The sequence below is a fragment of the Geotrypetes seraphini genome, chromosome 3, assembly GCF_902459505.1.
Source record: "Geotrypetes seraphini chromosome 3, aGeoSer1.1, whole genome shotgun sequence".
NCBI lineage: Eukaryota > Metazoa > Chordata > Amphibia > Gymnophiona > Dermophiidae > Geotrypetes > Geotrypetes seraphini.
This window is the reverse complement of record NC_047086.1, coordinates 407,776,866-407,791,523: the sequence shown is the minus strand read 5'-3', so window position 1 is coordinate 407,791,523 and position 14,658 is coordinate 407,776,866. Positions and strand designations below refer to the sequence as shown.

Here is a 14,658-nt window from a genome sequence, read left to right as displayed (position 1 = left end):
CAGACCGAGTATAGCAGAAGGAAATAGTTCTCTTGGTGACAGGTCGGCCTAATTTGTTGGGATCAAAGGAGATGAACAGTTGAGGTGAAGTCCTGTGTGGTTTAGTCCTTTGTAGATCGTAAGCGTGCCTTGGCGTACTGTCTAATGCAGGGGTGTCCAACCTTTTGGCTTCCCTGGGCCGCATTGGCTGAAAAAAATGTTTCTGGGGCCGTACAAACGCTGCAGCAAGACAGAGGAGGGAGCCGGCAAGATGGTAAACACACAGGGGCAGCAGAGGAAAACACTGCATCGTCCTCGACCAGACAAAATACTTCACGGGGCCGCAGGTTGGATACCCTGGTCTAATGTATGAAGAGCTGCTTCTCCTGGATGAGACTGAGGCTTTGGAAAGAAGGCTGGAAGTACAATAGATTGATTGAGATGAAATTCCGTGACAACTTTTGGAAGGAATTTAGGATGAGTATGTAGAACCACCTTATCATGGTGAAATACTGTATATGGTAGGTTGGAAACTAATGCTTGAAGTTAACTGACTCGATGAGCAGAAGTGAGTGTGATCAAGAAAACTACTTTCCAAGTGAGGGAACTTGAGATGAGTAGACCCTAGTGGCTCAAAGGGTGGTTTCATCAACTTGGAAGGACTCCATTAACATTCCAGACAACTGGACATGGTTTCAGCAGAGGTTTGGAGTTGAAAAGTTTAAAAGAGGATGAGTGGCCAGAGGTTTATCGTTGATAGAAGCATAGAAAATACTAATAGCACTGAGGTGGTTTTTAGGCCAGAAGTGGAAATATGAAGAAAGTAATCCAAAACTGAAGGAAGTGAAGATAAAGGTTCTTGATGATGAAGAGAACACCAAGAAGTAAAATGTGTCCATTTCTGTTGATAGCATTGCTGGACAGATGGGTTTCTGGATGCAGCAATAATGGCTTGAACAGGATCAGAGAGATGAAAATCTGTTGAAGTTACACCAAAAGGCACAAAGCTGTCAAGTGTAGAGACCGCAGATTGGGATGTAACAAGGATCCGTGACTCTGAGTGAGTAGAGATGGAAAAATCTATAGCGGATCCTTGACTGTCAGCTGAAGTAGAAGGGAGAACCAAGGTTGTCTGGGCCACCAAGGAGCTATCAGGATCATGGTGTCCGATTCTCTCTTAAGTTTGACTAAGGTCTTCAGATTGAGAGGGATTGGGGGAAATGCATATAGAAATTTGTTCGTCCAATCCAGAAGGAATGCATCTGCCTCGAGACATTGCTGAGAGTACTGTCTGGAGCAAAATTGAGGCAGCTTGTGATTGAGAGGAGACACAAACAGGTCTATCTGAGGAGTTCCCCATAACTGCCAGCAACTAGGGCTTATTTTCAGGGGTAGGGCTTATATTAAGACCTACCCCAAAAATCATGCTAGGGCTTATTTTCAGGTGTCTTATTTTCGGGGAAACTTCAATTATAGGGAAGATGGTGGAAGCTATGATCAAGGATGGTATTTGCGAGCACATCGAGAGAAATGGCCTACTGAGAACAAGCCAGCACGGATTCTGTAAGGGAAGGTCATACTTAACGAACCTTTTGTACTTCTTTGATGGAATAAGTAGTCGGGTGGACAATGGGGAACCCATAGACATCATTTACCTCGATTTTCAAAAGGCTTTCGACAAGGTGCCACATGAAAGGCTGCTTAGGAAGCTGTGGAACCACGGGGTGGGAGGGGATGTGCACAGATGGATCAAGCACTGGTTGTCGGGTAGACTGCAGAGGGTCGGAGTAAAGGGACAATATTCTGACTGGCGGGGAGTCACGAGCGGTGTGCCACAGGGATCGGTGCTGGGGCCGTTACTCTTCAACATATTTATCAATGACCTGGAAAAGGAGGCAAAGTGCGAGGTTATAAAATTTGCAGACGATACCAAACTGTGCGGCAGAGTTAGATCCAGGGAGGAGTGTGAGGACCTGCAAAGGGACCTGGACAAGCTGGAAGACTGGGCAAACAAATGGCAAATGCGCTTTAACGTGGAAAAATGCAAGGTCATGCATATAGGGAAAAAGAACCCGTTGTTCAACTACAAATTGGGGGGGAACATTGCTGGGAGACAGCAGTCTAGAGAGAGACTTGGGTGTGCTGGTGGATGCATCACTGAAGCCATCTGCGCAGTGCGCAGCAGCCTCGAAAAAAGCCAACAGGATGCTGGGCATCATAAAGAGGGGCATAACAACCAGGACATGGGAAGTCATCATGCCATTGTATCGAGCGATGGTGCGTCCACATCTGGAATACTGCGTTCAATATTGGTCGCCGTACCTCAAGAAGGACATGGCAGTACTTGAGAGAGTCCAAAGGAGAGCAACAAAACTGGTAAGAGGGCTGGAACACTGCCCATACGCCGAGAGGTTGGATAGGCTGGGGCTCTTCTCTCTGGAAAAAAGGAGGCTCAGGGGAGATATGATAGAGACCTTCAGGATCATGAGGGGCATAGAGAGGGTGGATAGGGACAGATTCTTCAGGCTGAAGGGGACAACAGGTACGAGGGGGCATTCGGAGAAACTGAAGGGAGATAGGTTCAAAACAAATGCAAGGAAGTTTTTTTTCACCCAAAGGGTCGTGGACACATGGAATGCGCTACCGGAGGAAGTGATCAGGCAGAGTACGGTACAGGGATTCAAACAGGGATTGGACGGATTCCTGAGGGATAAAGGGATCGTGGGATACTGAGAGAGGTGCTGGGATGTAACACAGGTATAGAAAGTTAACCAGGTAATAAGTATAGAAACCCAACCAGGTCGTGCATGTGCAAGACCGGAGGGTTAGGACTTCGATGGGAAGATAGGACTCAATGGGAAACCAAGGTGGCAAGGGGGTCCCTTCTGGTGATTCAGACAGGTCGTGACCTGTTTGGGCCGCCGGGGGAGCGGACTGCTGGGCAGGATGGACCTATGGTCTGACCCGGCGAAGGCACTGCTTATGTTCTTATGTTCTTAAACACGGTAGACAAAAAAAGTCTGTCCTTCAAACATGTATAAGAGGCTTAGCAATGCTGAAAAGAATTTCAAGACAGCCTGAATCAAACCACACGATGAATTAACGTCACTGAGACTGTCATCCCTTTTTACCGATACTCATGAAGTCACTCTACTGATGTCCAGTCAGTACTGACTTATCTGGACAGTTACTGAAACACTTATTCATCCTAGTTCTATAGGCTTAAACGGGTAAAAAGCCCAGCATTCATGGAGAACTAAAATTAGTCACTAAAGCAACAGATGATGGTTTAGCAAGATGAACACAAGGTTTAAAGAGATATTCTCATAGCAGACTTCTGCCTCTTAAAGCCACAGTCTGAAAGACTAGTCAGATTTTTTTTTCTATAGCGGTTAAGAATGGTATTGGAAAGGAGCAGTTATGCCTAGCAGGTCTGGACTGGTGCAGACCGTTGGGTATATGTCAGATGGAGTACATTGCTGAACAGCTAGTTGACCATAAGAATTTACAATTTGGTTATTTGAGAACCTACAAGATAGTACTATGGATGTAGCAAACCTCATCTAGAGAGATTATAAAACATAAAAGGGGATCTTGAGGCTTGACATCTTATTTTTGTGCAAAGGTTGTGCTATGGATTTTGGTACTAAGAGTGTGTCTTACATTTTTTATGGTGTGGAAGAGTTTTAAAACATATTTACATTTCTGATAGCTTCCCTATGCATTATTCTAGCAAAAGCTTACCTTAATGTCACTCTCTTTTAGTTCAAGCTCAGTTCCATCCTTGTATTTAACAGTATAGTGGTCAGTGATATTATCAAAACTCACTACTTGCACTTCATAATAAAGGTTACTCCCTGGCCAACGACCCATCACCAGTTCATTAATTGCAAACTTCTGGCCAGGCATTTTCAGAAGTTGTTCCTAGTGAAAAAGAGAAAGAGTGTCAGTTAAAGCGGAATCTCCAATGCTTCAAAATATTCTCAGTAACCCAAATCGTGTGCTACTCAAATTTTTCCGACCACATAACACAGTTACTTACCTTAACAGGTGTTATCCAGGGACAGCAGGCAGCTATTCTCACATATGGGCGACATCATCAGCGGAGCCCGGATGCGAAAGCTCGCAAGCAGACTTGCTTGAAGAAACTCGAAGTTTCGAGTCGACCGCACCGCGCATGCGCGAGTGCCTTCCCGCCCAGCGTACGGCGTGTCTCCTCAGTTCAGATAGCTAGCAGAGAAGCCAACCAGGGGAGGTGGGTGGGTTGTGAGAATAGCTGCCTGCTGTCCCTGGATAACACCTGTTATGGTAAGTAACTGTGCTTTATCCCAGGACAAGCAGGCATCCTATTCTCAAATATGGGTGATCTCCAAGCTAACCAGAATGGAATGGTGGGAGTGTTGGCAATTTAGGAGAATAAATTTTGTAATACTGTTTGGCCAAACTGTCCATCCCGTCTGGAGAAAGTATCCAGACAATAGTGAGACGTGAAAGTATGAACCGAGGACCAAGTAGCAGCCTTGCAAATCTCCTCAATAGGTGTAAATCCGAGGAAAGCTACAAAAGCTGCCATTGCTCTGACTTTATGGGCTGTGACTCTACTGTGTAGGGGTAATCCAGCCTGGGCATAGCAGAATGAGATACAAGCAGCCTTCCAGTTGGAGATGGTATGCTTAGAGATAGGATGTCCCAACTTATTTGGATCATCCGTGGAAAATCAGGGGCAGGAAACTGCACGGGGACACCAGGAAATTCTTTTTTACTGAAAGGGTAGTTGATCACTGGAATAGTCTTCCACTCCAGGTCATTGAGGCCAGCAGCGTGCCTGATTTTAAGGCCAAATGGGACAGACACGTGGGATCTATTCACAGAGAAAGGTAGGGGAGGGTCCTTGGGGTGGGCAGACTAGACGGGCCGTGGCCCTTATCTGCCGTCTATTTCTGTTTCTATGTTTCAAAAGACACAAAAAGTTGAGAAGCAGTTCTGTGTGGTTTGGTGCGTTCCAAATAGAAGGCCAAAGCACGTTTACAGTCCAGAGTATGAAGAGCCACTTCTCCAGGATGAGAATGAGGCTTCGGAAAGAACACTGGAAGAACAATAGATTGATTGAGATGAAATTCCGATACTACTTTAGGGAGGAATTTAGTATGAGTACATAGGACCACCTTGTCATGATGAAATACAGTGAAAGGTGGATCAGCAACTAAGGCTTGCAGCTCACTGACACGTCGAGCAGAAGTGAGGGCAATGAGAAACACCACTTTCCAAGTGAGATACTTCACATGAGTCTTGTCAATTGGTTCAAATGGAGGCTTTATCAGTTGAGCAAGGACAACATTGAGGTCCCAAACCACAGGAGGCGATTAGAGAGGAGGTTTGACATTGAAAAGTCCTTTCATGAATCTGGAAACCACTGGATGAGCAGAGAGGGGTTTCCCTTCAATAGGCTGATGGAAAGCCGCAATTGCACTGAGATGGACTCGATTGATGTAGACTTGAGGCCAGAAGTGGATAAGTGCAAAAGGTAATCCAAAACAGAAGATAAGGAGGAATGTTGGGGCTCCTTATCATGAGAAAAACACCATGTAGAAAATCTAGTCCATTTCTGGTGATAGCATTGTCTAGTGGTAGGTTTCCTAGAAGCCTCTAAAACGTCTCTTACAGATTGAGAAAACTGAAGAGGAGTCATGTTGAGAGGTGCCAAGCTGTTAGGTGTAGAGACTGCAGGCTGGGATGAAGCAGAGATCCCTGACTCTGTGTAAGCAGAGAAGGAAAAACTGGTAGAAAGTATGGCTCCCTGCTGCTGAGTTGAAGTAGAAGGGAGTACCAAGGTTGTCTCGGCCACCGAGAAGCAATCAGAATCATGGAGGCATGATCGTTCTTCAACTTGACCAGAGTCTTGAGAATGAGAGGGAATAGAGGGAATGCATATAGGAAGAGATTTGACCATTCCAGAAGAAAAGCATCTTCCTCGAGGCGATGAGGAGAGTATATCCTGGAGCAGAACTGAGGCAGTTTGTAGTTGTGGGGAGCTGCAAAGAGGTCTATCTGAGGCATTCCACACTGTGAAAAAATGTGATGAAGAGGCGAGGAATGGAGTGTCCATTCGTAAGGTTGCAGAAGACGACTCAAGTTCTCCGCCAAGCAATTTTTCGCCCCTTGGATATAGACAGCTTTGAGGAAGGTGTTGTAGCGGATTGCCCAGTCCCAAACATTCAGAGCTTCTTGACAAAGGGAGGCAGATCCCGTCCCTCCCTGTTTGTTGACATAATACATGGCAACTTGGTTGTCCGTCCGAATGAGGACTACCTGGTCGTGAAGATGTTGAAAAGCGTGGAGAGCCTTGAGGATCGCTCTGAGTTCCAACAGATTGATGTGACACTGACGATCCGTACTGGTCCAGTGGCCTTGTGTACGGAGATCATCGAGAAGAGCGCCCCAAGCGTAGGTCGAAGAATCTGTCGTGAGGACCTTCTGATGGGGGGGCGTTTGAAAAAGCAAGCCTCTGGAGATTGGAAGAGAGCATCCACCAACGGAGAGACTGCTTCAAGGAAGGAGTGACTGTTATGTGTCGAGAAAGTGGGTTGCAAACCTGCGTCCATTGGGATGCCAGGGTATACTGAGGAATTCTGAGGTGAAGTCTGGCAAAAGGAGTCACGTGTACTGTGGAGGCCTTGTGACCCAGGAGTACCATCATGTGTCTCGCTGAGATGGAAGAGTGGGAAGACACTGTTGAAAAAGAGCGTCCAGACGTTGTTGTGGGAGGAATGCTCTGAGTTGGACAGTGTCCAGAACAGCTCCGATGAATTGTAGAGTCTATGAGGGCTAAAGTTGGGATTTGGGAAAATTGATTTCGAATCCCAAACATTGTAGGAACCAGGTAGTCCGTTGGGTCGCTACAATAACCCCCTGAGATGTTGAATGTTTGATGAGCCAGTCGTCTAGGTAGGGAAAAACCTGAAAACCATGGTTCCTTAGAGCTGCTGCTACCACTACCAGGGCACTTGGTGAACACTCTGAGAGATGAAGCCAGGCTGAAGGGCAGCACTCTGTATTGATAATGTAAATTCCCCACCCGAAATCTGAGATATTGACGGGAGGCCGGATGAATGGGAATATGAGTGTAGGCCTCGTTGAGATCCAGAGAGCATAACCAGTCGTTCTGTTCGAGAAGGGGTAAAGGGATGCCAGGGACAACATGCAAAATTTTTCTTTGATCAAAAATTTGTTGAGAGCCCTGAAATCTAGAATAGGCCGCAGATTGTCCGTCTTCTTCGGAACAAGGAGGTAACAGGAGTAAAAACCCCTGTTCTGCTGTTCCAAGGGAACTGGTTCGATGGCATGGAGACAAAGCAGAGCTTGAGCTTCCTGAAGAAGAAGGGCGGTCTGGGATAGATTGGAAGGATACTCTCTTGGAGGAAGCTCTGGTGGAACCTGAGTGAAATGAAGAGAGTATCCTTCCCTGATGATGGTAAGCACCCAGAGGTCGGATGTAATTATCGTCCATCGGTTGTAAAAATGATGGAGACAACCTCCTATAGGGGGAAAAGGAGACAGAGACAGAACGGTGGAGGTTATGCTCTGTTGTAAACAGTCAAAAAGGCTGAGAAGCCTTAGGTGCAGCAGAAGGTTGGGGTTTCTGTTGCTTCTGAGGTTGCTGTTTTTTCAGAGGAGGGCGAGTATAAGGAGCTGGCTTCGGAGCAAAACGTCTGATAGATAAGAGAAGGCGTGCAGGTTTGGCAGGAGCTGGCTTTGGCTTAGGTCTGACTATAGAAGCAAAGGATTTTTCATGGTGAGAATTTCTTCGTGGCTGCGTCGATGGATTCATAGAAGAGGTCGTTGCCCTCACAAAGAATGTTAGCCAAGCGGTCTTGAAGATTAGGGTCCATGTCGATGGTACGAAGCCAGGCAAGACGACGCATAGCTACAGAGCAAGCAACCGCTCAGGCAGATAACTCGAAGGCATTATAAGATGACTGGAGGAGATGCAGACGTAGTTGAGATAAAGAAGCAATGACTTCCTGAAACTCAAAATGCATTTGGGTATCCATATAATTCAAAAACTTTGGAAGTAGAGAAATAAGGAATTCAAAGTAAGTGATGAATTGAAAATTATAATTGAGGACTTTAGAGGCCATCATAGCATTCTGATAGATGCGACGTCCGAATTTGTCTATAGTTTTCCCTTCCCTTCCAGGAGGGACGGTGGCGTAAACCTTGGAAGGATGGGACTTCTTCAAGGAGGACTCGACGAGCAGGGATTGATGAGATAACTGAGAGTTGTCAAACCTTTTGCGATGTGCAGTCTTATACCTAGAGTCCAATTTTCCTGGAACAGCTGATATGGAAAAAGGTGTTTCCAAGCAATGACCAAAAGTCAGATTCAAAAGCTTATGAAGTGGAAGCTTAAGAGACTCTGCCGGAGGTTGAGGAAGATGCATGACTTCTAGATACTCCTTAGAGTATTTGGAGCCAGTATCTAATTGAATATCCAAGTCTACAGCCATCTGACGCAGGAAAGACAAGATAGCTGATCTGCCAATGCTTTGCCTCGAGAAGGACTTGAAGATGTCAAGGCAGCCTGTGTTGAAGATGAAGCTTCGGCAGGGAAAAAGGCATCAAAGGAACCTGGTGACTTGAACGAGGCAATCGAAACTGGGATATCCTCGAGTCCGGCATCAGAGACCTCGAGCGAGGAGTCGGTGGTCTGGTCGAGGTTGGAGTAGATCGAGGCTTTGATGAAGATGGTCTGTCGTGAGAAGAAGAACTATGCCTGGAAGGATGCCTCAATGAAGGCCTCGAACGTTGGTGAGAACTGTGTTTGGAACCAGATCTCGAGGATCGAGGAGACTTTGCCTCAGAGACGAGGGCAGCCGATGCCAATGTATGAACAGGACTAGAGGCAGTAGATTGAAGCTCCAGAGGCTTGGTGGAGGAACCTCGATGCACTCCCAAAGACTCTGCTCCTTGTATGGAGTGTGAGGATTCTCGTCGAGGCACTCGCAAAGAACCTGCTCCTTGCTTCACGTGCTTGGATGCCAGACCAGACACTCGCAGAGACTCTGCTCCCTACAAAGAGTGTGGAAGGTCAGACTGAGGCAAAGGAAGCGGCTCAACCTCGCGGGAGTCTGCTGAATGCCCAGGCTGGATAAGAGGAAGCAGTTTGGGTCCCATGTTAGTAAGGAACTGAATAAACTGCTTCTCTAACATGGTCTGGAAAGAAGCCGGCAAGGATGGATCCGCGTCTGAAACAGGACCACCTGCCTTGGCTGGAGGTTCCTTCGAGGTAGTATGAGTGTGCTTTGACCTGGGAGTCTTAGACACTTTAATCACTACCGGTGGAACTGACTGCTGAGCTATCTGACCTGAGGAAACAGGGGAAGATACAGCAGACGACGTTGAAGAAAGAGCCGCTGCAAACGACGAAGGTTTGATGAGGTTCGAAGTGGAAGCAGTAGGCGCAGGAGGAGCCTCGGTATGAGTTGAGGCCGAGGACGCCTTCGAAGTCGAGGGATCAGTAGAAGACTCCATCTCGAAGAGCTTGTCCACCAAAAGACAGCGATGCTTGAAAGCACGAGGTTGAAGTGTTTGGCAAGGCAGGCACGACCTAGGATGATGTTTCGGCCCAAGGCACTTGAGGTAGCATCCGTGAGGGTCCATAAGAGAGATCACACGCTGACACTTGCTACACCTCTTGAAGCCCGTAGTAGGCCGGGACATAGAAGTAAAAATAGCCGCCGCAAGATCGAAGCCCTCGGGCTGTGGCCGAGCGGCCTGTCCCGAAAAACATACGGAAGAAGAAAAAAAAATTTTTTTTGTTACCAAAAATAAAAGAAATAAAAGAACAGCGATTTGTGAAGAAAAAAATACAAACCGCGGTTCAGAGAAGGCACAAAGGAACGAAGTTAAACGCAGAGAGTCAAAGACGGATTTCTCGGCTCCGCGGAAAACTGAGGAGACGTGCCCTGCGCTGGACGTGAAGGTACTCGTGCATGCGCAGTGCGGGCGACTCGAAACCGAGTTTCTTCAAGCAAATCTACTTGTGAGGCGTCCACATCCAGGCTCCGTCGATGATGTCACCCATATGTGAGAATACCTACCTGCTTGTCCTGGGATAACTGGAGGTATTTGAAGAAAATGAAGTGAGTATCCCTCCCGAAGGATGTTGAGAACCCAGAGATCTGAGGTGATCAGCTCCCACTGGTGATAAAAATGGTGAAGTCGACCTCCAATGGGCAGCAGAGAAGTCTGATGAAGGATGGTTGGTATGCTCAGACTGAGAATGTCAAAAAGACAACTGGTTTAGCCGCAGCAGGAATCTGAGGTTTGTTTTCTTTGCTGCTGAGGCGGACGTCTAGGTGGGGGCCTGGAGAAAGCTGGCATCATTTTTTGAGGATAACTACGTGGTGGAGGCTTATAAGGCCAGGCAAAAGAGCGCTCATGTTCATAGAGACGCTTTGTAGCAGCCTCGATGGAATCATCAAAAAGTTCAGTCCCTTGGCAAGGCAAGTTCGCTTGATGATCCTGTAAATTAGGGTCCATATCCACAATACGGAGCCAAGCGAGGCGACGCATAGCCACCGCAAAGGCAGAAACTCTGGATGAGAGCTCAAAGGCATCGTACGTGGCTTATAGCATGAAGAGTCGAAGTTGTGACAGAGTACGAATAATTTGTTTGAACTCAGGAAGACACAGCTCTTCAAGAGCTGGGAAAAACTTAGGCATTATTTTGAGGAAGTGATTAAAATAAGCAGTGAAAATGTAATTGTAGTTGAGAGTTCTATTGGCCATCATGGAATTCTGATATAGCCTACGGCCAAACTTGTCCATGGTATGGTCCTCCCTGCCTGGAGGGACCACAGCGTAGATCTTAGATGGTTGAGCTTTCTTTAATGAAGATTCCACAACCAAGAACTGGTGAGATAATTGGGATTTCTCAAATCCCTTACAAGGGACGGTGCGATACCTGGATTCCAGTTTAGAAGGTATGGCCGTAATAGAGTAAGGAGTTTCCATATTCCTAAGGAAAGTTTGTTTTAAGACAGGAGTCATGGGAAGCCTCAAGGTCTCCTTGGGTGGATGAGGTAACTCCGTGTCGGCTAAGTACTCAGGAGTGTACTTAGAGTCAGAGTGGAGATCTAGCTGAAGAGCTTTCCCCATATCAAAGACAAATCTCGCAAATTAGGCAGATTTGGAGGTAGACGGTTCCTCAGGAGAAGAAGAGCAAGACCTAGGAGCCGCAGAATAGGATGGAGAAGCCTCTTTGGAATATTGAGAAGAAGGCTCAGAGTCCAGCACCATGGTCACTGAGGAAGCTCCACTACCTGTGATAGGAGGAGTCAGAGAGTGTTTTCGCTTGAGAAGCCTCGATGGTGAAGTTCCTGGGGTCAGAGGAACAGAGTGGGTCAAGGCAGGAGGAGAAAGCTCCCTTGTAGGCAGTCTCGATGGAGGAGTCTTCAACCTGGATGAAGCTTTGCGAGACCAAGACTTATGTTTAACTTTTGAAGGAGTCTCGACGGCCTTTGATAAACGAGGCATAGAAGACTCAGTAGTGGGAGGAGGAGAGCCTTTTTGCTTGAGAGAAGACTCCTGACTCCGCTTGGAAGCAAGATGCCTCGATTGAGGTTCAGGAGACTGCCCCAAGAGGAGGCGAAGAGTCACTGGATGAAAAGCGACGATACTTTCGAGGCTTGCTTCGAGATGCTTCAACAGGAGGCTCAGGCTGACTCATAGGAAGCAGGGTCGAGGTCAGGAGAAGTTGAGCCATGACTGAGGAAATCTGAGTGGTCAAAATGGCTTTCAACATGTCCTCGAACATGGGCACCGAGAAGAAAAGATCAGGTCTCTAAGGTGCAGCAGTGCGCTCCAAAGAGGGCGACCTCGAGGATGAGTATTCCCTATGTTTGGAGGCACGCTTAGCTGGAGGTCTCGTAGAGGCTGGCAGGACCGTAGGCACGGCCTGGGATGCCTGAGACTCTGGAGGCTTCTTAGAAGGGTACCTGAAGGAGAAACAGGAGACTTACCCACAGATGAAGACTTAGAAGGGACTGCAGCATCTTCTTCCCTTCTGCCTCATCGGAAGTGACACAGCAGAGTAAAGGCCCTGCCAGGGCTGGCCAGAAGCTGCCTTTTTACTGGCGCTTCCTCTGCTCGCTGCCTGCCGCTAGTGTCGGGTGAGTGAGAGAGGAAGGAGTGTTGTTAGGACCAACTCTGCTGCTTTAGGGAGGGAGAGCGTTGTCAGGACTGGCTCTACAGCTTCAGGGAGGGAGGGAGATTAGTGGCTGTTTCTGATACCTTTGGGATGGAAGGTTATCAGGTCAGAAGCATCACTTTGCACATTGTCTTAGGAGCATGGGAGACAATTTTTTGCTGGTTATTTGAATACCGGCTAACTGAGATTCTACTGTACAATACAGCATAAAATTCTACTACAAGTACCAAATAAATGGTTCACTGTGGTTTAGAATAAGTCAAAGACCAGGTACCGGTAATTTCTGGGAAATACATCAATTAAATTACTAAAATCAAAAATTTATTACATTTCCAGATATCATTCAGATAAGTTTTCAGCTGTTTTCTAAAGCTCATATAATCCTGATCCAATCTAAGATCTGGAAAAAAATAGGATGTAAAAAAAAAAATTCTTAAATGTTTTATAAAGCACAGTTACTTACCGTAACAGGTGTTATCCAGGGACAGCAGGCAGATATTCTTGACTGATGGGTGACGGCGCCGACGGAGCCCCGGTACGGACAATTTTAGAGTGATTGCACTCTAAGAACTTGGAACGTTCTAGTAGGCCGCACCGCGTACGCGCGAGTGCCTTCCCGCCCGACAGAGGCGCGCGGTCCCCAGTTAGGATAAGCCAGCTAAGAAGCCAACCCGGGGAGGTGGGTGGGACGCAAGAATATCTGCCTGCTGTGCCTGGATAACACCTGTTACGGTAAGTAACTGTGCTTTATCCCAGGACAAGCAGGCAGCATATTCTTGACTGATGGGTGACCTCCAAGCTAACAAAAAGAGGGATGGAGGGAAGGTTGGCCATTAGGAAAACAAATTTTGCAAAACAGATTGGCCGAAGTGTCCATCCCGTCTGGAGAATGCATCCAGACAATAGTGAGATGTAAAAGTATGAACTGAAGACCAAGTAGCAGCTTTGCAGATTTCCTCAATAGGAGTGGAAAAAGGCTGCACTTCGTTGGGGAGTCCTTTTTCAATGCTCCCGAAGACTGGTTTCGGTCTGGGGGAGGGGCGGAGCAAGGGCTCCCACGCTCCTCTCCTGGGTGCTGGGCAGCTGAAAAAGGCTGCACGCCGTTGGGGAGTCCTTTTTCAATGCTCCCGAAGACTGGTTTCGGTCTGGGGGAGGGGCGGAGCAAGGGCTCCCACACTCCTCTCCTGGGTGCTGGGCAGCTGAAAAAGGCTGCACGCCGTTGGGGAGTCCTTTTTCAAGGCTCCCGAAGACTGTTTTCGGTCCAGGGGAGGGGCGGAGCAAGGGCTCCCACGCTCCTCTCCTGGGTGCTGGGCAGCTGAAAAAGGCTGCACTTCGTTGGGGAATCCTTTTTCAATGCTCCCGAAGACTGGTTTTGGTCCGGGGGAGGGGCGGAGCAAGGGCTCCCACGCTCCTCTCCTGGGTGCTGGGCAGCTGAAAAAGGCTGCACTTCGTTGGGGAGTCCTTTTTCAATGCTCCCGAAGACTGGTTTCGGTCTGGGGGAGGGGCGGAGCAAGGGCTCCCACGCTCCTCTCCTGGGTGCTGGGCAGCTGAAAAAGGCTTAAAAGATAGACACAGAGTAGGGTTAAATGGTCAGTACAGTTCCCCCTTCTTATTCGCAGTTTTGACGTTCGTGGTTAAAGGATCGAGAGTCCACTCGTGAGGCTGGAGAATTCTGCTGAGTTTGTCCGCTAAGGAATTCTGTTCTCCATGAATGTAGATAGCTTTCAGGAATAATTGGTGATCTGTGGCCCAAGCCCAAATCTTCTGGGCTTCCTGGCACAAGAGGCGAGAGCCTGTCCCACCCTGCTTGTTGATGTAGTACATCGCAACTTGATTGTCTGTGCACAGTAGTAGGACTTGAGGAAAGAGACGATGTTGGAAGGCCTTGAGGGCATAAAACATCGCTCTGAGTTCCAGGAAATTGATGTGATGCTTCATTTCCTGGGCTGTCCAAAGTCCTTGAGTTTGGAACTCGTTCAAATGAGCCCCCCAGGCATAAGGGGAGGCGTCGGTGGTGATGACAAGTTGATGAGGAGGTAGATGGAACAGAAGACCTCTGGAGAGATTTGAGGACATAAGAACATAAGAAGTTGCCTCCGCTGAGGCAGACCAGAGGTCCATCTCGCCCAGCGGTCCGCTCCCGCGGCGGCCCATCAGGCCCATTGCCTGAGCAATGGTCCCAGACTATCCCTATAACCTACCGCTACTCTTATCTGTACCCCTCAATTCCTTTATCCTCTAGGAACCTATCCAAACCTTCTTTGAAGCCTTGTAACGTGCTCCGGCCTATCACAGCCTCCGGAAGCGCGTTCCATGTGTCCACCACCCTCTGGGTGAAAAAGAACTTTCTGGCATTTGTTTTAAACCTGTCTCCTTTTAATTTTTCCGAGTGCCCCCTTGTACTTGTGGTTCCCCATAATCTGAAAAATCTGTCCCTGTCTACTTTTTCTATACCCTTCAGGATCTTG

The 14,658-nt window shown here is 47.7% G+C and overlaps 1 protein-coding gene across 4 annotated transcripts in view; it reads right to left on the bottom strand.

The window, feature by feature from the left end:
• Positions 1–14,658, bottom strand: part of LBR (lamin B receptor) — a 236,878-nt gene that overhangs the window by 200,939 nt on the left and 21,281 nt on the right. For all 4 annotated transcript variants that reach the window (XM_033936778.1, XM_033936777.1, XM_033936780.1 and 1 more), the window contains exon 2: positions 3,724–3,903. In XM_033936778.1, coding sequence (XP_033792669.1) covers positions 3,724–3,903 — 180 coding nt within the window. The remainder of the gene's footprint in view (positions 1–3,723; positions 3,904–14,658) is intronic.